At 48.4% G+C, this 24,627-nt stretch overlaps 1 protein-coding gene across 1 annotated transcript in view; it reads left to right on the plus strand.

Annotated features, from left to right (window-relative positions):
- The window catches only part of LOC146202861 (uncharacterized), a 132,825-nt gene that overhangs the window by 56,974 nt on the left and 51,224 nt on the right, over nucleotides 1-24,627 (plus strand). Inside the window, exon 2 of the mRNA XM_084588385.1 lies at nucleotides 11,023-11,276. Within this exon, the coding sequence (XP_084444511.1) occupies nucleotides 11,023-11,276 (254 nt within the window). The remainder of the gene's footprint in view (nucleotides 1-11,022; nucleotides 11,277-24,627) is intronic.

Consider the following 24,627-nt stretch of genomic DNA (forward strand, 5'->3'; position numbering starts at 1 on the left):
CGTACGGTCGTGCACGTTATGCTCGCTGGTGAATGCCTTGTATTACCCTTGTCTACTGTAGATGATAATTTTAGTAACCATTGCGAGCCTTGCAGCTTAGCAGGAAAAAGAAAATAGAAGAAGCAAAGCTTAATTAGATGCATGTTCTTGACAGAGAGGAGATTAAGATCGAACTGCCAATGTCCGTTGGTCCATTCGTTTGCCAACGCATGTCTTAATCTCCGTTCCGCGTTTGAAATTCTTTGTAACACGCAAGCACGCTCATCTTCGATTTCTTCCCCAGAATAGAGCCTCGGCGAGTTACAGTTTCAATTGACTCGCTTGATTTCATTAATGATTTTCATTCCCATTAACGTGGCTGCAGTCAATGGTTTTGAAGAAAAAAAAATAAAGATACGACTGCCCCATTTGCGGCGTAAATATAGCAACGAACTTAACGCGGGAAGTTGCGAACGTCAGCAAAATACTGAGTTAGCAAAGGAGTCTCCTGAACAGATGTTTTCGCGTCTTGCCTCACTGTTACAAGTCGTCGGGAGCTCACTGCGCCTTAATTAAGAAAACAAAAAAAAAAGATCTCCGCGCCAAGCGAGAAACTTTGACTTACGCACAGGAGAACGGCGCCGTTTTATTTTCCTTTTTTTTTTCTTTTGTGTTGGGGTTTGGATTTGGGGAGGAGGCAGGGGCGGCTATGAAACTTGCGAAACCTGCGTAGCTGTAAAAAGGACTCTAGTGAGAACTGAGGAGAAAATGAGAAAGGATGATGGAGAAGTCGATGCACTCTGTCACAGCTCCCAGACCGTCTCTCTTGCGCCAGGTTTGGATGGGCATCTTTTTCCTTTATTTTCGCCCTTGTTCACTCATTCCGAAAGGGACGTGCAAACGAGCGCGGTACGCCAGGCTCTCCCGCGCGCTAAAGCGATGTCAGCGGCCCCCGTCGCCCGGACGGGAGAGAGCTGTCAGGCGGCGACGCGGGGAATCCGCGCTACGGCTGTCGAAAGCGGCATTCCTGCAAAACACGTGTGGGCGCCGGAACGCGCTCCCCAACGCAACTGCTTGGTTGCACCCCCGGTCCTTCCTTTTATGCAAGGCAGACCTCCGCCAAGCAACGCCACTGGCGGGCACCTTTGGAAGGCCTTGCCTGCCCCACGTGGGGATCGGAAAAAAAAACGACCACATCACGTCTGAGCGGGCAACTTATCGCGCGCCGGTCTCACACGTGCGACCTCCTTTTCTCTTTTTGTACCCTGTTTTTCTCTTCGGTTTTGTTTTCATTCCTGGCGACGCGTTTGGTGTTGCGGCACGCGGAATGAACGGAGAGAGGACGCGTATCAACCAGCTCGGATTCGCGCCTGGTCCAGGCAATCGCCAAGAAAAGTAGTCGATGAAAAGGCCATCTCTTGTCGGCGCACTTTCTCGATATAAATGTAAATCGCGGAGCGACAACGGAGTGCTATGGTGGCCTCCAAGATATTTGTTCGGGGCGCGCCGTTTTCTACCATTCCTATTCTTGTCTAGCGACTTGACTCGCGCATCCCCTATCCGTTCCCTTTCTTTCGAAGCTTTTGCGTGCACGCGTGTTTGAATGCTTGAGGTATTCTAAAAGAGGTCACAAAGCTCAAGGCAGCAGCCGCTGACACCGGAACCTAGCTTTTGAGCGTGTCTCGTACGGGACCCCCAAGTTCTCTTCACATTGTGATGGCGCACGGAGCGGCTCCGTGGCGTGCGAGATGCGCTGCGCTCTTACTTTTCACCATGCGATAAGCGTAACCTCGATCCGTTGGCGATGTCCGTTTCGGCAAAATGTAACTGACGTTCACTGAACGGCGTGCGGTCGCGCGCCGTAGTGAGGCGCCACACTTAGCGCGTTGGCGCGCGCTAGATTCGTTTTGTAGCCTAGGAGGTGAGGGACGAAAAAAAGGCGGAAAATTAAGTATCTTGCGTAGCTTCTGCAGAGGTTGCGGCGACTAAGGGTCTCTGAGAAGATAATCACGTAGGTTCCGTGTCCTATCACGCCAGAACTGCGCTGGTGTAGACCTGCGTTTCGGTCCGACCCACAATAGCTGAAGCGGCGTTACACGACGGTTCGTACGCGGCACGTGCCAGGAAGCACGTGCGCATACGAGCTCAGAGCAAACCAATACACTGCTAATTATTTGCGTCTACACTGTTTCAGAGCGTAGCGCTAAGTTCACTGAAGAACAACAGCGCAATAAATCAATCAATCAACCTTTTTTTCAGGCTGTCAGAAACAACTATGGTGTATTGGCACCGGTGCACCAGACATACAGGACGTAGAAGCATTATCACATAGATAATAAATAAATAACTACGCAGACAACAAAGAACTGAATCGTAAAGAACGTATCGTGCGTCGATCAAGGCAAAATCTTGAAAAACGATCCCAAAGATTAGCGGGCCCCGGTACCCGACCGGAGCATATCTCAAGACTCGAGGGGATGTGAGACAATAAATCATGTGCACATATGTGAAAGACAGCTAAAATACTAGTTTTAGATTGATTTGTGGGGTTTAAAGTCCCAAAGCGACTTAGCCTATGAGTGATGCCTTAGTGGGGGGCTTCAGAAATTTCGACCACCTCGGGTTCTTTAACGCGCACTGGCATTGCAGAGCACATGGGCGCCTTGCTTTTCGCCTCCGTCGAAAAGCGGCCGCCGCGGCCGGGATTTGTTCCCGCATCCAATTGGGCAGAGCAGTCGAGCGCCCTAACCACTGCACCACAGCGGCGGGGCACTAGTTTCATATTCCTTCTAGAATAAACAGTTTTGCAATATGTTTACACGATCGATTAAGTATCATGTGAAAGCTGTAGTGTGCAAACGGTTGAGTGTCGACTGCACAGTGCATCAGCTAAAAGGGAGATCTGACTGCACAGAGTTGTTCGGCGCGCATTAATAATGGGAATACGCAGCAGCAGCGTTTTTGGCCGTAGCGGTTGAATTGCGTAAGGAACGGTAATCAACCACCAGTGCGCTCGAATATCGAACCTCGTCAGGGAGATTAATGAGGTATAAGCAATGTATCCCAGCTGGAAAATTGAGAAAGCTTCTGCCGACAGCTCGCTGCTAACGTAGCATGTCTGATAGCCTAATGCTCCAATAAGCCGTATCCCTGCCTGAGTGGTTTGGTGGCCTCTTGTTCTGCAGCATGGGGGCTCTGCCTGCTGTGGCTTCTTATTTATTGTCCTCAGTTCGTTTCTGTCATAGCCAACGGGGGTCTTCAGCTCTGCCACCACTCTCGAAGGACCCGGTTTATTGGAAACAAGAAACTAGGGAATATCAATCATTATCAACGTAAAGACTCATGCACGCTCGCTTACCCACTCGGTCACCCACATTGAAGTTTTACTTTTCTCTGCTGACTATAATACGTCATTTTTGATGATAAACTGCACTGACAGAGAATACCCCAGTGTGGCGCACCTAAAAACGAAAAATTAAACGGGCATCAAAACGATTTACGTGCCGTTGCCGACGAGATATGCGAAAAAGTCTGCGTTGTTAGGTTGTCTATACGCTCCCTTCGTTCATGAATCATGACAACCAGAAATTCTATATTATGTGTCGAATAAATGGCTCGTTGTTTCACAGACCAGAGCTTTGAACATGACAGATCCTAGTAGAACTGCCAAGGGATCTATTGTCGTTCTTCTTTCGTAGCATATGTGCGTGAGGCTGCGTGTTCCCTGCTACTCGACTTTAATCAATCTTGATCTGCCAAAATAATAGCAACCGTTTCTTTAAAGAGATATAATTTCTGAATCTTGAAGCGTTTGGCATAATATAGCGTCGGTCTATCATTACACTGCTGTTAGGCGATGGGTGTTCGGAGCCTTAGATAGCTGCACGCCAATCTCAATAGCAGGCCCATGTTGTACGCTAATTTAGCGCATTATTTTGTGCGGCCTTAATAACGTATTAGTAAATAACAACTATATTTACAGGCAGTGATATGACTTCGGATCAGGGTTATCATAAATAATCCAGTTGGCCGAGATAGCTCATGATACTGCCAGTGAAAAAAAAAACTTTGGAAGACAAACTCAATTTTTCTAGACTTTTATTTTCTCCATGCGTGTTTCCAAAGCAAACTCGTAGCAAGTGGCATAGAAAGAGGTACACTGTATTGGATCTCTTCCCGCATACAAGACCAAAGGCGTCGTATTGCCTCGAACATATATTGACGCTGCATGATCGCTGCCGTTTCTGTGTTAACGAAGTTAATTCATTCACTGAATCGCCCACTTAAAGGAGTCACTTGCAAATGATGGCACCATTTACATTGATATTAATACGGTATAGAATCAAATCACAGTTAAGAAATCTGTGCAATTAATTCTTAAATGGCGTATAAAGGAGAGGAATTGGAATTAACTTGGCGGAATGTACAAGAGTTACATCTATTGACGAGCAAACCCCACTTTTGTATGCGTGAACTTTAGACAACCACAATATTGTCACGTAGTGGTGACGAGGCCGACACCCAAACAAGACACGGGCTTGATGGTACTGCAATTAACTCTTTATTGGGCTGACTTGCGCCCGCAAAAGAACTGAGCAACTCGTGGCGGTGATAGCAGCAAACGTGCTCGTCGGTCGTCGAACAAAGAATGCCCATCACACTCGTCAACGCTCAATTTAAAGGCTGCTCAGAACAATCTAGATAACGTCGCAAACTGCTACCAGCACAACCTGGAACATTGTAGAAACATACGCAAGTGATCAGAATCTTCGAGACAGATCTCGGCTCACCTTTCGCGACAAAGCAAATGATAACGCGTCGTATCGCGACAGCGAGAATGAACAAACACGGGATACAGAATTGATACGCGTGCCAGGATCATTGTGATAAGCCCGCATGCCGGCGGCTGTTACAAAACAATAAATACAGTTTTGAAGGTTTCCCGGCAATATCAACAAATCCAGTCGTGTGAAATACTAGCCCATTACATTCATAAGACCTCAGTTCGAAGCCGCACGTTGATGTTACCTATCGCATTGCTCAAGGGAAACTGTCGCTTCGTAAAAGAAAGTTCACTTCAAACAGTAAAAAAACTTCAGCTCATCCAAATATCTCTTAAGGTCTGTCTTGAAATACTTTGCATTGCGGAAGTCGGTAGAACGGCAGTTCCCTGCCAAAGCCGGATCTCCAGACTGCTCTTCCTTCGTTTGCATGCATATTGCCAAATAAAAGAACATGGAACCCGTCAGTATTTTTCTTTTACTATTATTGCAAGTATAGCAACTCTCCTGAAAGAGGCAATTGTAAGCAGTTAAGCAGCGAAGAATGTTGCTCAGAATGAAGTTCACCTTTCTGCTTTACCGCTGTCATTATGACACGCCAGTCAATCTGCCTCCAACGATTCCTTTCAGGAAATCATTACAAACTCACTACTGTTACGTGTTACAATCCAAGAGCCGCAACAATATTCAGGAGTTAATTTTTTTCACCTCCTGTTTGATACTGCAACCGTATACTAAATGATACGGCAACTGCTGGTCGATGGATTTATCTGTTCTGCATACGTATAATTTATTTTTAAAATAGTTATTCCTTTTTACGTTATCTTTTCGATCGCCCTTGCCTATTGCACCAGATCATATTTACATCTATTATGTAGTCCGCGTTTACGTTTCGTTTCATGAACAACGCTGTTAGCGTTAGCAGCGGCGAACGCGGTGGTCGTGTGAGTACCCAGCCCACGCCCTCGTCGGTCAGCACGATACGCACTCCGTCTGTGCGGCAGTTTCGCGCACCTCTTGGAGCGCGACGCACCGTGGCCGCCCACTAAGCCTTCACCTAAATACGCAGGCAAGCGCAGAGCACATAACGCATCCACGGCAAGGTGATTCGGCTTCCGCGCGAGCGTCTTCGCAGTGTGTGGCTGTAAAATCAGCCAGCTGACGCATGACGTAAACGACGTGACGCAATAGATGACGCCACTGCCACGTTAGCTTCGTTGGCGGCAAACTCGCAGAAGGGAGTGGGACAGCAAAAAAAGAAGAAACCAAGACAGATGGTTCTTCCTCCTGACACGGTGCCATTCTTGTGAAGAGAGAAAGGCCGAAGCCAGATCCCCAAACGCCACTCGTAGGCTGCGAGAGTTGATTTCTCGTGTTTGAATCGACACAGTGGCAATAAAAGACGGGAAAAAGGCAGGCTGGCATAGGACGATCACAGATGCATGTGCCTTCTCTATATCTCTCTGCCTTAATTATTCCTGTCTTTCAGTGCACTGAGTTGTTTGAAATCTGTTCGTGCACTGACGCATTGATAACGTATCGTTGGGTGTTCTGTTTGTACAACAGGCGCTAGCAGATCGCGAAGCGATGTGCAATGCGCGAGACTTTGTGTGCATACCTTCTCACACTTAAATCGCTCAAACCACGTACTCCAGCCGGTTGCCTGTGTGTTTGAAACAGCTTTTCTCAGTACTTGTACGGAGCGTGCTAATATATATCATCCGTGTTCCATTCGTCTTGGGATTCTGTTCGTTCCGTTCGCTATGCGTGGCGCTGTTTCAATGAAAGAAGCGTAATCCTTGCCTTGTGAAAATGCGCTAAGCCGGCATGGCGCGTCCTCGCTTCTGTTCGCCACGAAATGAGTGCCTATGGCAGCGAGTGAAGTCCACAGCGTCTGCAGACGAAACGAGGCGCAGTACATGCGCAGAGAGAAGCTATTTTGAAACATGTGGCCGTATATGCAGGTGTCGCTGGACGCCGCTCGTAGTTCGAGCAGATTAGAAATGTACAGTAAAAATTATGAGCGGGAACATATGGGAGAGCGTGGAAAATAGACTCGAACCCTATACTTGCGCGATACGTGGCGGCCGCTTTCAGAAAGAAAGTGGGGAGGGAAGGTACGTCTTTTTTTCGTTTAGGAGAAGTGGGCATTGCAGCATAAGTCTCCCAGCCAAGTTAATTGCTGAAAACAGCCGCCGCGTATCACCACACAAGTATAGGGTTCGAGTCAATTTGCCACGCGCTTCCGTATTCACGCTCATACCTATCGTGACTCTTCGACCGGACTGACCGGACTTTGTGAATATGGGGCTACGGATAGTCACAAGGCCTCTATCCTCAGATAAAATGACGACATGGTTGCTCGTATCTAGTGAAGCAGCGCAACGGCACAAGGCCATAGGAAGAAAGGGACAAACACAGCGCTGATGTTGTCCCTTTCTTCTTGTGGCCTTGTGCCGTTGCTCTGCTTCATTAGATATGTCAGACCAACTCGCCCACCAGTTCTCAGTGGTTACTCGCACACGAGCGCTGGCCATCCGTAGCTAGTGAGACGATATGGCCCGTGTGTGATGGCCAATGAAAAACGCACCGACCAGTGTAGTAAAGCTATAGTTGCTTCGTAAGAGAAGTTTTGAAAATATTGTCGTTGGAGTCTGAATATAATTCCACAAATGTTTTCGATTATTTATTGCATGTTTTTTGGGTTGGCCGGTCCCACGCCTTTTTGGCTGCGGTGATTGGCTGGAACGGAGCACGCTTTTCCGTTCAAATTAAAATTACGCCTTCTGCACTGGAGCTAAGAAAACAATATTTGTCCATGTGAAAGGACACCGGCATCTACTACCGGTTCGTACATAGCACGACTGGCAGTTTCTATTATGCAACACATGAAAAATTTTAGAACCAAGTAGCCTGCTCCGTATACTTTTATCCGCACCGGCACAGTATAGTCGATCAAGAAACATGCAGTGGGTTTATGATATTTGCGAAAGCATGGAAGCTGAGCAAACATTTGGCAGAGCTTCATTAGTAACGAAAGGTAACTTATTTTGTTTACTAATTAACCGTACGAAAAATTATCAATAAAAAGAAACCATTATCCAAGATAACCTGACATTTTGAAATAGAATGTATAATATAGGACGTCAGTTACGGCAACTGAAATGTCCGATAAAATGTGTCTTTAGTAGGATAAGTAAGAGACAACGCACACCGTGTGTGCTTGCACACGCACACACATGCAGACACACACACGGAACGCACGGTGTGCGTGTGTGTCTCCTACTGGTCCTGAGTCCTTTTTCGCAGTTTTTTTTTCTTCTGTACACTTTAGAATACGTCAGCACCATAGGTGCCGTTTTATTCGGTAATGTGGTCACACCAGCGTCTCACGCTTCCGGTCCGCACCATTTCGATGGCTATACCTGTGCGCTGGACTGCATCCGGAAAAAGTTATTGCCGCTCCCCCACTGGGTAACTAGCTGACAGACAACCCTAAGCACCTGCAAGCACATGTCGCTGTTATAAAAAGCTCGAGTTCAGACTTGAAATGCCTCCCTCTGCATAGATCGGCCGGCATTCTTGATAAAGCGCCACGGGGCGGCCAATCCATATTTGTCACCACTGAATTGGTCATATCTAATTAGACTTATTATTAAGCCTGGTTTAATCACTTGGTTATTCGTGTGAACGCGCTCTGTACACAGCTCCGGGCCACTTCTTAATATATAGTTGATTAATAATTAATTAACGAATCATTTAAACGTTCCACTGACTTATTTATTCCTGCTGTTCACGTACGTCCTTCTAAACTGCTATTTAGTTACCCGTGCAATTCATGATTGACAGTTCGTGCGGACGTTTTTACGACTTTACGCCACCCATGAGTAAAGAAATGCTTTCGCATTAATTTTCCGTATAGTATACCGCCACTGCTAGCTGCATACATGCGCTGTGATCCTTGAGTCGGCTGCTCGATGCGTTGGGCTCAGCCTCTTCAGAAATAACCAAGAGTGATACCTGCATAACGTGACGATGTATCCATGTGCTAATTTATTCAAACATGAACTATGAAGATTCGAATGGCCGCAACATCTCTTCTGAGCTACATTTGGTGCTGTATTGCGAAAACAGGACATTATTTCTTGGAAAGAACCAGCTCTGCTCTGCTGCTTTTGCAGGCTTTCAGATGAGCAGTGGCGCTGAGGTCAGGTGATATCTGTGAATAATATTTTTTTCGTAATACTGATATTTCCGTCTTCATAGAGCGTTGCCTTACTAATATGCTCTGGTAACGAGGCTGTTTTGGTAACGGAAGCGCCTCACACGTGGTCGCGCCACGATGCGGTAAAGCACCTTACTTTGTCATGCTTTGCTTCACGACTCACACTCATCTAGCATTTAACGATTTATGCTATACTGCTCACTGCGACAACTCAGAACACCGGAAATGAAAAAGGTGCTACTGGGGGTGACGCCTATTGCACTCTGCTATAATTTTTGCCTGTTGCCGTCCGCCGGGCGCAGCTGTCGGAGCTAAACATTAGTGCTTATTCTCACTTGGCGAACCAACTTTCACACCAACTGCGCTCTGTCAGCTACTGCGTGGTTAGACTTTACTGTCACGTTGCACTTATGATAGTTCTATCTTGGCGTGTTCAGAACCTTTGCTAGTCCTGCCCTCGAAGTATGCTTCCTGGTCCCTATTTGGCAAATAAGTTGGCAACTCATTCTTGCTCCCTAGCGTATTGTTATTTCTCACGTACTTGAGAAGTCTAGGGACCCTCTAGGTACATCTCGTTCAGTAACACGGCGTCTCCTATTCAAGCAGAGTCGCTCAATTTCGAGCAAACTATTGTTTCTACGTTGTCTCGTCGGTATTGCATGGTCCGTCGGTATTTAGCTTCGTAGACGCTTTCCTGTTGCCCACGTTTTTGGCACACGTTTTTATGGTAGCAACAGTGAATTCCGCTCCTGCAGCGATTGCTCATTCTGCATTTGCATTGTGCTGCCTGTGAAGTAAGCACCTTGAAGTTTGCTCGAATGATGTGATTGCCGTTACATATTCGTCCGTAGGTCGCCCGCTATTGTAATTTACCAGTTTCATTGATTGGAAGAGTGCCTGAGTGCCTCACAATAGTAGTTGGATCCAAATATTAGGTGCATTGAAAGGACACAAAAGAAGCTATCTTTACCAGCAGAAATATGAGGATGTAGTGCTGGGGTACAAAGCCAGAGCCTGACTTGGACCCCCAGGAACTGTAGTTTGGCAACCTCTGGTCTGGATCATAGGTTATAATGTCCCAAAGCTACCTGGGCTATGAGGGATGCCGTAATCGAAGGCTCCGGATTAATTTGAGGTACTTTAACCTGCCCTGATATCGCACGAGTACAAGGCCGCCCTGTGTTTCGCCTACATGTCGTGGCAGCAGCGGCTGGAGTCGAACTGGCGTCCTCACGACCAACAGCCAAGTGTCTTAACCAGTGAGGCACGGCGGTGAGGCCCGCTGCGTATGCTTTTGCGTGTTTACACAAAACAGGTGGTATGCTGGAGACCAGCAGTATTAGGGAGCTGTGACCTTCGACTCTATGAGTCTGCCGAGAGCTGAGGAATGAAGAGAGCTGAGGAATAAGAGGTTGAAAACGGCACGGTTACATGGACACATGTTATTCGTCAAATGATCCATGAGCTCAATATCGCGCATCAAAGAAACGCGACTTTCATAACTGAAGGCGACCCGGTAAGGTCTCTACAGCTTTTCAAGTAGATCTCGCCGAGAGAGTGAAATACAATTCATGCAGGCCAATTGGTTATTGTACTGTGCGAACGTTTGTTGCCAGCTTCACGCACCAAACTCTGCAAACCAGGAAACACGGACGACAGTGTGAAAACGGACGCGAACTCAGTCTCGAATGATTTACAAATGCTTGAATGAGCGTCCTTTTGTTGCGGAATAAGTTGTGCCTAGAATATCCCAATAATTTCTTTGACACGAGGCGAAATAGGAATTTACTAGAGACCACGTCTTAGGTTTCTGCTTAAGTTCCACTGATTTCTGCCACCTTGTTTCGCATTTGGTAAGACGCCCATGTTCGACCGGCTGCGCAGTCGTCTTTTGTACGACGAGTAAGGCCAAGTGAAGCCATGCATGCGTGTGTTCGGAACGTCGCTTCGCAAACGCGCCAACAGAACCGTCATCTTCAGTCTCAGCTGTGACGCCTAACAATAATCACGAACTGCCATGGCCCGTTGTCTGCGCAGGTCCTTTGGCTGGCGTCGCTGGCGTACTGCGGTGGGGCCACTCGTATGTCGCCGACGCGACCGCACGGCTTCAAGACGCTGCGCAGCGCACGAGGGCCCCCGGCTAATCGCACGCCCTCGACCACGGGCCGGCCCGTCGTCTACCCGACGTCCGGCGAATTGAGGCCGAGCCTGGACTCGCATGGCATGCCGGCGTGCGCCACCCGCGGCCTGGGCGAGAGCGCCTACTGCGTCGAGGACGCCTCCTACCCGACGTGAGTGCGTGTCTTCTTCGCTCGCGCCTGCAGCTCCGTGCAGTGACTGCGGTGCCATGTCAAGAGATTTAGTTGTGTTATCATTGACCCTGCCTTCAGAGCGCGTGGCATCTCACACTGAAACATCGCCGCAATGTTGAGCTGTAAATGCTGTTGAAACACTGAAATGTTGTATTGCCTTTGTGCTGAAACCACCTGTAACAATTAGGGGAAAATTAAGCTCCGCCTTAAAAGTATGATGCGAGTGGCCTGTTATCATCATCAGCCGGACTGTACCCACTGCAGGGCGAAGGCCTCTCCCATATTCCTCCAATTAACCTGGTCCTGCGCTAACGGCCCGTGCCCCTCTCTGAATTACACACATGCTTACTAGCACACATTCGTAAGATACCACTTTGCGTGAAAGACACAGAACATACGTATAAACCTTTCCTTGTTCCCAAGTTGTACACGCGCGCCTTGCGTGCCGTAGTCAGTAGCGTGCCTGGGCTTGAGAACTGAGGGCCGCGGTTTCGAAATCCCACTAGACCGTGAACTTTTTTCCTGAAGCGAAATCAATTACTCCTTAAAATTAAATGGTTGGAGAAATGCGTCTACCCTCACTTCGCATCCTTCCACGCGTAACGTGAAGTTTAACGCGAGCCTTTCCGCGGTGTTTGAAATAACTGCACGGGGTCATGTGCGGCATCGTGACCCTCTTCACCAATCAAGATTTCTCGCTCACTGCCAACAACGACGACGACATGGAGGACTTTTACCCTGTATACTTTGTAATACTGGTAACGCAGTGATAGCCAGCATTTTCGTTTTAATTTTCACTTCAAAGAATTCCTGAATGCCGTCTAATGTATTTGTGACAAAAAAAAAAAAAAAGAAATTGCTGCTAACCGCATTTACACTGAATAACGCATTCTTGGACAGAATGTGTATCTGTATCTTTCTGTAAGTATGTAGGGTATAACGAGAGAAAGATGATGGCTACACAGAATTAAAGAGCTCTGAAGAAGGGTTGAGGTGGAGCCTCATTTCGCAAGCCGAGCCAACGTTTCGACGAGGGGACTTGTCTTTGTATGGCGAAGAGAGGTCCCCTTCTAGAAGTATATAAAAACCTTCTGGAGCGGAAGCCTCCTATACTTGCCAAAACCGGCGTGAAGCCGGTGCCGGCCATTTTGTGGTGGGCAGAAAGTGGGTAGCACTGCACCTTGGTACCACGGTCAATGCAGCCTTCCAGCCCTTTTTCGAGTATTTCTAGTTCTTGAGACACAAAACCGCAAATAACACAAATATTAAGTGCTAGCTTATACAACTCGTGCGACCACCGCGTGTCGGAAATAATCGGGGGATGCATAAAAAAATCGTATCATGGTAATTTGTGCTTATAGTGATTGATGACTGATTGGCGTGTGATAGGTGATGACAGCTTAATGAAATCACTGTAACTGAATACTTGATGAATTAAAATGAAAAAGTGGGAAAATAAAAAGGGGCTCAATTGTGCCTAAATGCTCACAATGAAAAGAGAATGCTTGACGATGCTAAATAAGAACATTTAGAGTGTGTAAACATGTGTAATTAATTCATTGAAATAATTTAAAAAATCAAGCATTCCAAAACGGGGGTTCAAAGGTGTCGAAATGCTCAGAATGACAAGCCATTGTTTGATGATGCTAACTAAAATAGTTTAGAGTGTATAACTCATTACTGAATTGAAGTAGTTGAAAATGTAAAATGCGTTCAAAGGTGTCAAACCGCTCAGAATGGATAGGTATAATATTTGCTGATGCTAAATATCTGTGTACAAAAAGATTCCCAACATTTAAAAAATAAAAAAATAAAAAATCTCAGAAGTGAAAAACAAACAGCACACTCATACAGGCGGAGCTTATGTGTCCTGTTACTTTTCACCATTAACTTTTTTTGGGGGGAATGACGCGTTTAATTATGGTCTTTTCGGCGTTCATGTCTCGCTGCAGTTACGTTCACTAGCTTTTCATTTTACTTGTTTTTGAAAATAACTTGCCCTTTACTAATTTTTTTCATCTGTTTTAATTACTTAGGTGATCATTTACATACTTTAATTTTTCTGAATTAGCGTCATTAAGCACTGCCTTATCATTATGGGCGTTTTAACACCTTTGAACCCCATTAAAAAATAATTTCTTTAATTTACTAATTCATCAGATAATTACAGCGACTTCATTACCTCGTCATCTCCTATCACACATCTATCGTCAGTCACTAGAACCACAAATTACAATGATATTGTCATGACTCAAGTCACAGGGAGCCGTGAAGGTACACGTAGCCGAGGACCCGAGAATAAGGTCGGCTTGTAGTTCCGATCACAGAGTCCAGCACCAGTGCGCCGCTCGTGCCAACAACCGCTTCGTCGTCGTCGGCACCAAGCACAGCTGTTGCGCGGCGCTAGGCACGTGGCATTATTCCCCCCCACCCCTCCCCCCCCCCCGTGAAAGAAAATATTGTCCCGATGACAAGGTGAGAGGAGAAAAAAAATTAGGCGTGAGGTGAACTGTACAATAACGCAAGGTTTCACTTGCAGGAAGCGCTCAGTCACGCGAAAAGTACGGCTTTAAGCGCACCACATGCACAATTTCAGGCCATTGGCGTCGAACACTGACGGTCACAGTTCCATCTGGAATGACTTCGTAATTAACGCTGTTTAAGCGGCGCAGGACTTTATAGGGTTCGAAATAGCGGTGGAGTAGTTTCTCGCCTTTGTGGCGCAGGGGGTCCACACCCCCACTTGGTCCCCTGGTTCGTAGTGGACTTCCCTGTGCTGAAGGTTATAGTGTCGAGCGTCGGTGGCATGCTGCTCCTTGATGTGCAAGCGGGCCAGCTGACGGGCTTGCTCGGCCTGTTCTGCGAAATGGGCGGCATCGGGTTCGACCGCTTCTTCCCGCACGGGAGCATCGCGTCCAACATCGTGCGGGCCTCTCTGCCATATACGAGACTGAACGGCGTAAACTTCGTGGTTTCCTGCGGCGCCGTATTGTAGGCGAAGGTGACATACGGCAGGATCTCGTCCCACATTTTATGTTCAACGTCGATGTACATTGAGATCATGTCCGCCAAAGTGTTGTTTAGTCGTTCCGTTAATCCATTTGTCTGAGGGTGATACGCTGTTGTTGTGCGATGCTCGGTATGGCTGAGAGTTAAGGTGTCCCGCAGTAGCCGAGCTGTAAACGCCTTTCCTCAGTCAGTAATGATGGTCGACGGTGCACCGTGTCTGAGCACAATGTCGTTCATAAAGAATCGAGCAACTTCGCCGGCAGTACCTCGGGCAAGGGCCTTCGTTTCAGCGTAGCGTGTTAAGTAGTCTGTGGCGACTACGATCCACTTGTGTCCGTTCGAGGATAAAGGAAATGGGCCTAAAAGGTCCATGCCCACTTGCTCGAAGGGTGTGAGGGGTGGTTCAATAGATTGTAACATACCGGATGGCTTGAGCGTGGGTTTTTTTCGCCGCTGGCATTGTCGACAAGTCTGTACGTAACGTCTAGCGCTCGGAGAAAGATGTGGCCAGTAATAGTTATGCCGGACTCGGTTTAGGGTGCGTGTAAAGCCAAGATGCCCTGAAGTTGGTTCGTCGTGGCAGGCCAGGAAGATTTCGTGCCTTAGATCAGCCGGTATGACTAGCATGTATGTTTTTGCACTCGACGTAGAATTCTTCTTATAAAGCACCCCATTGCGGAGGCAATATGACGACAACCCCCGAGCAAGATACCGGGGTATTGTAGGATGCCCACCTTCAAGATGGTCAATAATCAGTCGCAGCTCGTCGTCGACACGCTGTTTGGAAACGAGATCGGACGTAGTGACTGCTCCGAGGAAGCTATCGTCGTCGGTGGCATCTGACGAAGGAGGGCCGACGGGCGCGCGGGACAGGCTATCAGCATCGGTGTGCTTCCGGCCAGACTTATAAATAACATCGAAATCGAACTCCTGCAGGCGCAATGCCCAACGTGCTAAGCGGCCACAAGGATCCTTTAAGTTTTTCAGCCAACACAACGAGTGATGGTCAGTGATGACACGAAACGGTCGGCCATAAAGGTACGGGCGGAACTTGGCAGCGACCCATACTACCGCCAAACATTCTTTTTCAGTGGTGGAATAGTTACACTCAGCACGGGAAAGCGCACGGCTGGCGTAGGCAATTACTTTCTCGACCCCGTCTTGGTGCTGAACTAGAACGGCACGAAGGCCAACGTTGCTCGCATCCGTGTGTAACTCTGTGTCGGCATCATCGTCGAAATGTGCCAGGATCGGAGGTGACTGGAGCCGGCGTCGTAACTCGTCGAAAGCCATCTGCTGCTCGGCGCCCCAGGAAAATGATGCGTCATCTCGAGTCAGGAGAGTCAGAGGGCTGGCCATCTGTGCAAAGTTTTTGATAAAGCGACGATAATAGGAGCACAGCCCCAAAAACCGTCGGACTGCTTTTTTGTGGTCGGGGACGGGAAAGGCAGCAAGTTTCTCAGGCTCAGCTCGGATGCCATCAGCACTCACGATGAGCCTAAGAAACTTCAATTCGGTGAACCGGAAGTGGCACTTTTGAGGCTTGAGAGAAAGGTTGGCAGACCGGACAGCTTCGAGAACAGTTCTCAGGCGGTGCAGGTGTTCCATGAACGTCGGTGAAAACATTATCACGTCGTCGAGATAAACAAGGCATGTCTGCCACTTAAGACCTGTGAGCACAGTGTCCATCATCCGCTGGAAGGTGGCAGGAGCACAGCAGAGCCCGAATGGGAGGGCGCGGAATTCATAGAGCCCATCTGGTGTTACGAAGGCAGTTTTTTCACGGTCCCTCTCATCAACTTCAGTTTGCCAATAACCACTCCTGAGGTCAATGGAGAAGTACTTGGCTCGGCGATGTCGATCGAGAGAGTCGTCAGTCCGTGGCAGCGGATAGCCGTCCTTCTTTGTCATACTGTTAAGTTTCCGATAGTCAACGCAGAAACGAAGTGTTCCGTCTTTCTTTTTAACGAGGACTACAGGCGACGACCATGGGCTGCTTGAAGGTTGAATGACGCAATAGGCGAGAATCTCCTTGACTTGCTGTTGGATAGCATCTCTCTCCCGAGGAGACACACGATAGGGCTGCTGATGGATGGGTCGAGTGCCTTCGTGATAATCCGGTGTTTAATGACCGACGTTTGCTGCACTTTAGATGAAGACGTGAAGCACACACGAAACTCCAGCAATAGATCTTGGAGTTGCCTCTTTTCAACGGAGGAAAGGGTAGAATTGATGTCGACAGCGTGTACGGCATCATCCGGTTCAGTGCTAGGCGTAGCTTCCTCTGAAGCAAAACATTCGGCGACTTCGTGCAGATGGTCGACGTAAGCAATGACAGTGCCACGGAACAGATGTCGATTTTCATTGGAGAAATTGGTGACAAGCACCTCCGTCTCTCTTCCACGAAGGAAACAAAGACCTCTTGCCACAGAAACTCCCAAGGCGAGTGAGAGGGAGACATTAGGCTCAACAACCCGGAGGCCGTGATGTGGCTCGTCACAGGTAACTCTGGCGAGGATGCTGGCACGTGGTGGCACTGTGAGGCTATCATCGGTGACTCGCAGCGTGGAGTGGGACCCATGGTACTCATGCTTTTCAGTGGCCAGTTTGGCGGAAAACGTCACCAAGCGGTTTGGTAGATCTATAGTAGCACCGTGCTCACGAAGGAAGTCTATGCCAAGAATAACATCACGAGAACATTCGCGTAGAACAAGAAAAGTCGCAACAAATGTGCAGCCTCGCACCGTAACCCGGGCTGTACACATACCCAGTGGTGCAACCACATGTTCGCCTGCCGTCAGTATGTCTGGTCCGTTCCATGGCGTCATCACCTTTTTCAGTGTCCTTGTAAGCCGCCCGCTAAGGATAGAATAATCGGCTCCCGTATCAACTAAAGCGCTGACCTCCTTCGTGTCGACGATAACAGGGATGTCCAGGGAGACCCGGCCAAGACCAGGGCCTGCCGACGTCAGTTCGGAGTGAAGTGAGCGGTGTAGCGGCGGAAGCTGGACGGCAGTCGGTTCGGAGTTTTGTGAGCGGTGTGGCGGCGGAAGCTGGACGGCAGTTGGGTGGTCTGCGTCGGGGCGATTTAAGCGACACGGCGGTGATAACTGGTCGGCGATGCGGACGACGTCGGGGCAATCTGGTCTGCGCGGCGAAAACTGGACAGGAATTCGGCGTTCGACGTCGGGGCGAATCGAGCGGTGCGGCGGTGGAAGCTTTGCGGCGAATCGGTGTGCGGCGGCCTCGCCCCCAAAGGTCGCCGGAGCTAGTTTTCCCGATGAGGGCTCGAGGAACCATGGCGTCCAGCGGTATACCGTGGCCCAGAGGGCGAAGAGCGACGAGGCGAAGGCGAGCGCGACTCGCGACGAGGAGAATGTGGCAGACTACGCTGACGGGTGACGTACTCGGCGATGTCCTGAGGCCGCTGACCAGGCCGTGGACGAGGACTGTAGGGGGAAAATCCTCTAAGGCCCATCTGATGATAAGGGCACTGCCGATAGAGTTGACCTGCCTCGCCACAGTGGTAGCAGAGAGGGCGGTTATCTGGAGCGCGCCAAAGATCAGTCTTCCGGGGCGCCTGGCGCCGATCTGCCCAAAGGGGCAGCGGTTCCGCAGCGTGCACAGCGACCTGAGGTGGCGTGTAAGGCGAAGGGGTAGGTAGCAGGGCTGGGGGCGTGTGACATCAGCATAAGTCATCCACTGGGTGAGGCCCGGGGGTGGTGGTGGAACGACTGTACTTGTCGGTGGCGTGAGTGCGTTCTGGACCTCCTCACGAATGATGCTGGCCAGGGAAGCCGCGCCAGGAGTAAATGATCCAAGAAGTTGCTGGAGCTCTTCGCGAACCACGGTGCGAATGAGGTCGCGAAGGGAGCTCATATCTGCCCCGGGATTGTAGTCGGTTCGGTCAGACGGCGGTAGTGTGGAGATGGAATTCAGCGGCCGAGCGTACTGGCTGCATCGCTGCTGTAACATTTTCTCCATGATCACAGCTTCAGCTAGAAACGCCGCGACGGTGGTGGGCGGGTTCCGCACGAGGCCGGAAAAAAGCTGGTCTTTGACGCCGTGCATCAGGTGCCGCACCTTCTTCTCCTCACTCATGGACGGGTCGGCGCGATGGCAAAGGCGCATGACGTCTTCAACGTACATTGCGACCCCTTCGTTCTGACGCTGAACTCGAGAGGTCAGGGCACGCTCGGCGTTCTCTCGGCGGTCACTGTTGGCGTACGTACCAAGGAGCTGGCTTCGGAAGGCCGGCCACGTAGAGAATGTGGCCTCGCGGTTCTCGAACCATGTCCGAGCAGCGTCTTCAAGGCTGAAGTAGACGTTCCGCATTTTCGCAGCGTCGTCCCAGCCGTTAAACGTCGCGACCCTTTCGTAGTGAGCTAGCCAGTCCTCGGCGTCTTCAAACTGCTCACCGTGAAATGGTTTAGGGGTACGTGGGGTCTGAAGGATGAGACAGGACGAAGGGGTGGAAGGGGCAGTCATGGTACGGGCGGGCGGTGTCGTTGCCACAGCTAGGGTCTCTTCATCAAGAGGGAAGGCCTCGGGGGGCAAGCCTCGGAGCCGTCGGCTGGTACGATGAATAGGAGTGGTCACGAGAGGCGGCCGCGTAGGGTCGTCCGCAGGAGAAAGGATCATCGATGGCACCTCCACCAGTGTCACGACTCAAGTCACAGGGAGCCGTGAAGGTACACGTAGCCGAGGACCCGAGAATAAGGTCGGCATATAGTTCCGATCACAGAGTCCAGCACCAGTGCGCCGCTCGTGCCAACAACCGCTTCGTCGTCGTCGGCACCAAGCACGGCTGTCGCGCGGCGCTAGGCACGTGGCAATGTAATATTTTTATGCGGCTCCGGAATATTTCCGACATGCGGTGCCGGCTGCTACTACTACTACTACTACTACACCGACTGCTTTCCGACCGAACGAGCTAAGATATCACTTAAAACTGACACCACGCCAACTTTCCAAGGGCAGCTCCCTCATACCCACCTGTGGAATGTTATCTCCGGCGTCTAATTCACACGGTTTGCGCACTGGCATGCTACGTATGATGCAACCGAGGCTCCCCTCAAACTCTTGTTCAGTGTTCTTTCATTCCGTACGAATGTATAACTCATATCTCGTGCTTTCCAATCTTTCTTTCGTTTGCATGAAAAAGGAACCGCTGACATTTTCATTGCGAGAAAGTGCGGGACCGAATAAGCTCATTGAAGATAATACAAACATTGTTTGAATGTCACTAGAAACTCATATCGCTCGATAGCCGCTTCAGAGTAAGTACGCTTTTTGTAAAGATATCTTTTGAAGAACATTAGTCTCTAAGCACCGTTTCATGTCCTTGGATTCTTAGAAATAAAATGCCAATGTTGGACATCACTACGATGTCAGTAACAAATTTGTTTTACTGCAACGACAGTTAAATAAAAGCAACGCAACAGGTGTCCAACAGCTTTCTTCTTTTTTTCAAATATATCATTTATAAAAGGAATGTATTAAAGAAAATACCTCATTTATTTCATAAAATATGAAATGTGTCTTCTATCAAAAATAAAAAAGGGCTGTGTTTCCGACATTGCATGGTACATTCAGGCAGATTCAGGCAGGTGCATGCAGGCCTACACACGCTCTCTCTCTTTCTCTGCCGTTTCCCGGCGGTCCGTGAAAATAGTAAGGGCGCTTATTCTCCAGCAAAAGATTGAGTACATTAGCGCACTGTTTTTCCTAGAAAACAATAACCAGAAAAGACCTGATACCTAGGGCATTTTTCAGAATCAGATTTCTACTTAAATCTGAATTTAAAAAAAAAAAAAAAAAAGCTGATTTTTACTTCTCGAATTCCTAAAAGGACGAATAAAAGCGACCCGCCGCGGTGGCTCAGTGATTGAAATGCTCGGCTGCTGAACCGAGTAACTAGGTTTAAACCCTACCACGGCGGTCGTGTTTCGACGGAGGCGAAACGCAAAAGCGTCCGTGTGCTGTGCGATGTTAGTGTACGCTAAAGGTCCCCAGGCGGTCGAAATTACTCCGGAGCCCTTCACTATGGTACCTATTTCTCGCTTTAATCTTTCATTCCCATCTTCTTTCCTTTTCTTACGGCGCCGTACAGGTGTTACAGATACTGCGCTTTTCATTTACTATAAATAAATCACATTTATTTTAAGATTAAAACTGCAGAAAGCGCAACGCCGTACATACAAAACAATCGAGACAGGCAAGGACTCCCTCGAGCGCTCGTAGTGCGCCTGTGAGACGGACGATAAAAGGCAACATGAAACTTTTGTAATGTACAACTGACGTCTCTTTAAACGACTGTTCGCTCAAATATGTACAGCAACTTGACTCTTAATCTTTGACGAACGAAACACGTTTATTTCATTTAATTTTTTCATGTTCACTCCATACCTATTTCATATGCACTCCGTACCGCACGCGCAGTGATTTCGTGTCGCGAGCGCTCTTAGCAGAAGCGAAGCGGGCTATAGTGCCCGCATCTGTTCTGATGTCTGCGTTCTAGGCTGTCGCAGGTACGAAATTAAGCGTATAGTGTACGATGACCCGTACCGTTTACTGTGTGCTCAGCGAGTGTCGAAATTTCCAGGTATCGCGCTTGAGCGGTACGGTGTCGCCTAAGTTAATCTGACCAATAAATGTTCGCCGTGCCTTCACAAAATCGATCACGATGTGCTGGCGCGTGTGTGCTCGTCGAAGACAGGCGAAATCGAGCATAACATGCGTTGCGAAAATTATTGCACAACCGCCTCTGGCGCCCCCGCACTTTCTTATGTAAGGCGCCAGCCCGTAATTGCTAAAGTGAGCTGGATAGAAATTGGGTTACAAAGTTCCGCAACAACCAATTCCCGGCAGAGAGTTCGTGGTGCTTCCTTCGGCTTTTTCCAGCATGTCTGGGCTGTGCACCAAGCGTCCACTAGGCCGTAAGCGGACCACGCACATTTTTCCGAACTTTCGAGTTTCGGAATTTGCGGCAGTCTCGCAAAAATTATGTGGGCTGCTAATGACCTGAGATGAATCGCTCCATACGTGTGGATCCCAGGCTCAGCGACATTATTCGGTTGGGCAGCGTTTGATATGTCGATGATATTGCTACGCCGCACGTGGAGGCAGTGGGAGGACGAGGAGATTGAAAACTCAGACAGGCAGCTGAAGAGCTCCCCTTGTGGGTATACGCCATTCTGGTGTAAAAGAAAGGGCTCACATGACGCTTACCGTAAGGTGACCAAGTCCTGCAGTCTCCCTATAATTATCCTGCTGCCCCCCCCCCCCCCCCCCTTCCGCCCTATATGAACTATATATAGCTTCCATCGTCGCAGCTTCGCATTAACATGTCTAGCTGTGTGCGGCGAAATATTCGCCTGCCTGTTTTTAAAAATAGAAGAAGGTTTCACTACTAAAAAAAAAAAAAATGCCATGGGTAAAAAAGAAAAAACTCATATGACTCAACAAATCTGTTCAAGGGTTCCTTTCTTCTTCTATGTTTGTTAATCCCGGTGCCGTGACTGCGAAACATGCAGCTTGACCTTTCCTTCCATAGTAACATAATCAGGCCAGTTCCCGAATATGCTGACTGTATATATTTAGAAAACAAAAATCACATATGTTGTGAAGTTTAACGCCCCGAAGCGACACGCGGACTATGTGGGACGCCGTAGTCGAGAACTCTGGTTTATTTTATCCACCGTTACGGTTTTTTATCGTGTGCTGACATTGAACAGTACGCGGGCATTCTAACTTTTTTTCAACACGGCCAAGAACCTGTGACCTTGGATCAGCAGCGGAAGGCCAAATACAGCGAGTGACTGCGGCGGGTATATCTCTATTTGTCAACATTCTTAACGGTGGTAATGCGGTATTGCGTTCGTGATTAGAAAGAAGGCTGTTCTGTCGTTATCTAGGAAGCGATACGGAGCAACTATTCTGCAGTTGCGTTTAACCCCAGGGAACGCCTCGTACGTTGGTCCACAGCGGGAAATTTGTTCTGCGAGCACTAGAGACAGTCGTACCAGCAATCAGCAGCGACTTTCCGAAAACAGTGCCGTGCGCTTTCTCTTGTATTGAGCGAAGGGCTGGCGCTTTTCGGCGCGTTTGTGACTTCGTCATCGAAGCTGGAAGGAAAAAGAAACAAACTTTCAGAAACACCAAAGCTAATTGCTCAAATAAGTTAATGGCTTCGTTATCGTGCTGAATTTTTCGTTACTTTCCGAGCACGATCACTGAAACCCGCCGTGTTCTTCCATTTCTTCTCGGAAGAGGACACACCTCGATGACGTTTTAGAGTGCTTTTCGTTTACTACAGCGAACACCAACGCAACTCCCCTCATCGCTCCCCTTGCCTCTGTGGCGACGTCATGTGTCTCTCATTGCCCTGAGTGACATAACTCCGTAAACTGAACGAAACTGAACTCTCTTTGGCGACGTCATTCGGTTACTCACCGCAAAGCCACGTGGCTACCGCCCGGTGCCTCCGACTACCATTGAGGCCTGGAACACTGCATTACCCGCCAAAAGCCTGTGGTTTGGCGCGAATTATGCGAAGTAGTTTTCGAGTTCTGTCGATGTTCGCGTTCACAAGTCATTCATTTCTCTTGCGCTGCCTTGCCCATGGGTCTGCGCCTTTCAGCGCGCGCCAGCTTTCACCACCGGGTTGAAAGAGCTGACTGAGCTGAGAGTGTGGGAACGCGGACCATTGAAGACTGATCATAGCTGGCAGCATTTGCAAGCTGATACGAGGCGCCGAAGTGGACAGGACGAACGGAGAACGAACACGGCGCTTCGTTCGTCCTGTCCACTCTTACGCCTTGTACCATGTACCAACTCGTCCAATAGTCGTTCTTCTGGACCATTTGCAATCAAGGCGACCGCGTCCAGTGGCGACTGGCAACGTTTGCAGCGGGAAACCAACTGCGACCGCTATAAAGAATAGAGCGACCCTATAAAGGCAAGAATAAAACGCAAAATATTAAACATGCCAATCGCCTGTCGGCGATAAGAGAAGGAGTTTAGAATGACGGATTACGGGGCGAGTTGGTTCGTGACTTGAAAGCAGCTGCAGCGCAACGAAGAGGACACAAGAAAGAAAAGAACACCACATGCGCACACTACCAACTGTTTATTGGAAGAAAAGGTGACACATTGAAACCCTCGGCCACGCATGTGTTGAAAGCCTAATCGCTCTCAACCCTGCCGTTATCAGGAATCAACGAATAACATGACTGAACAGATATGACTACACACTTAAAACAAAGGTAACGCAATAGAAACGAAACAAAACTTAGCAAAAGCAGTCACTAAATCGTATAAAAAACAGTGTATTCGAAGCAATAGCATTCAAAACCTAAAACGTAAAAAGGAAAAAAACAAGGTAAAGTAACTAACAAAAATCTTAGCAATAGCAGTCAGTCACTGGAAGCAAAAACAATGTCATGTATTCGAAGCAAAAGCAGTCGAAACCTAAAACGTAAAAAAAAAATAAAAAATAAAAGCAAGGTAAAATAAAACCAATACACAGTACCATCAAAGATAGGTCGTCAGACACAAATAATGCGTGGCGAAGCAGATCTTTATGGAAACGTTTCCAGGAAGCAAATTTCATTCCTTGTGCGCATGTGGTGTCCTTTTCTTTCTTGTGTCGTCTTCGTTGCGCCGTAGTGTTTTTCAAGAAAGAAGCTTCTCTCTTGAAAAGGAGACTGAAATTGGTAGACAGAAATTTCGTGATCGGCAAATTTAGTCAGGCGCGAATTGAAATTATGCTTTTGCAGAGCGATAGGCATGCTGGTAAGCGACGCAAATCCGCAGGCGCGACAAGAACAACGTATCTAAACTCCCTCTGTAGCAGTATCACTATTTTCCACTCCCTTAAATGGTATACTTACGTCTCTAACTTTGCTAAAGACGCCAATCGCATGCTTGGTTCTTTGCGCCGTAACATGCGACTAGCGCCTCATTCAGCAAAAATGCCCATTTAACGCTCGCCCGTCCCAAACTGGAATACGTATGCGCTGTTCGGGATCCTCACAAGTCAGAACTTTCTTTATCCCTCGAATCTATCCAGAATTGTGCCGCAAGGTTCATTCATTCCAATTACTCATTTCATTCGAGTGTCATTATTCTCAAGTCAAAATCGAATCTTCCTGCCCTCCCTTCACGCCTAACCAGACAGCATTTTTTGTAAATTTCACCACTCACCAAATGGAAACTGTGTCATCATGCCTTCTCATCGCGTTTCGAATTGCCTTAATCACACTGAAGCCGTCTAACTGCCTTCAGCATGAAACACTGCGCATCTAAACAGGTTCTTGGT

The sequence above is a fragment of the Amblyomma maculatum genome, chromosome 1 (genome assembly GCF_055883805.1).
Source record: "Amblyomma maculatum isolate TAMU_Amacu chromosome 1, ASM5588380v1, whole genome shotgun sequence".
NCBI lineage: Eukaryota > Metazoa > Arthropoda > Arachnida > Ixodida > Ixodidae > Amblyomma > Amblyomma maculatum.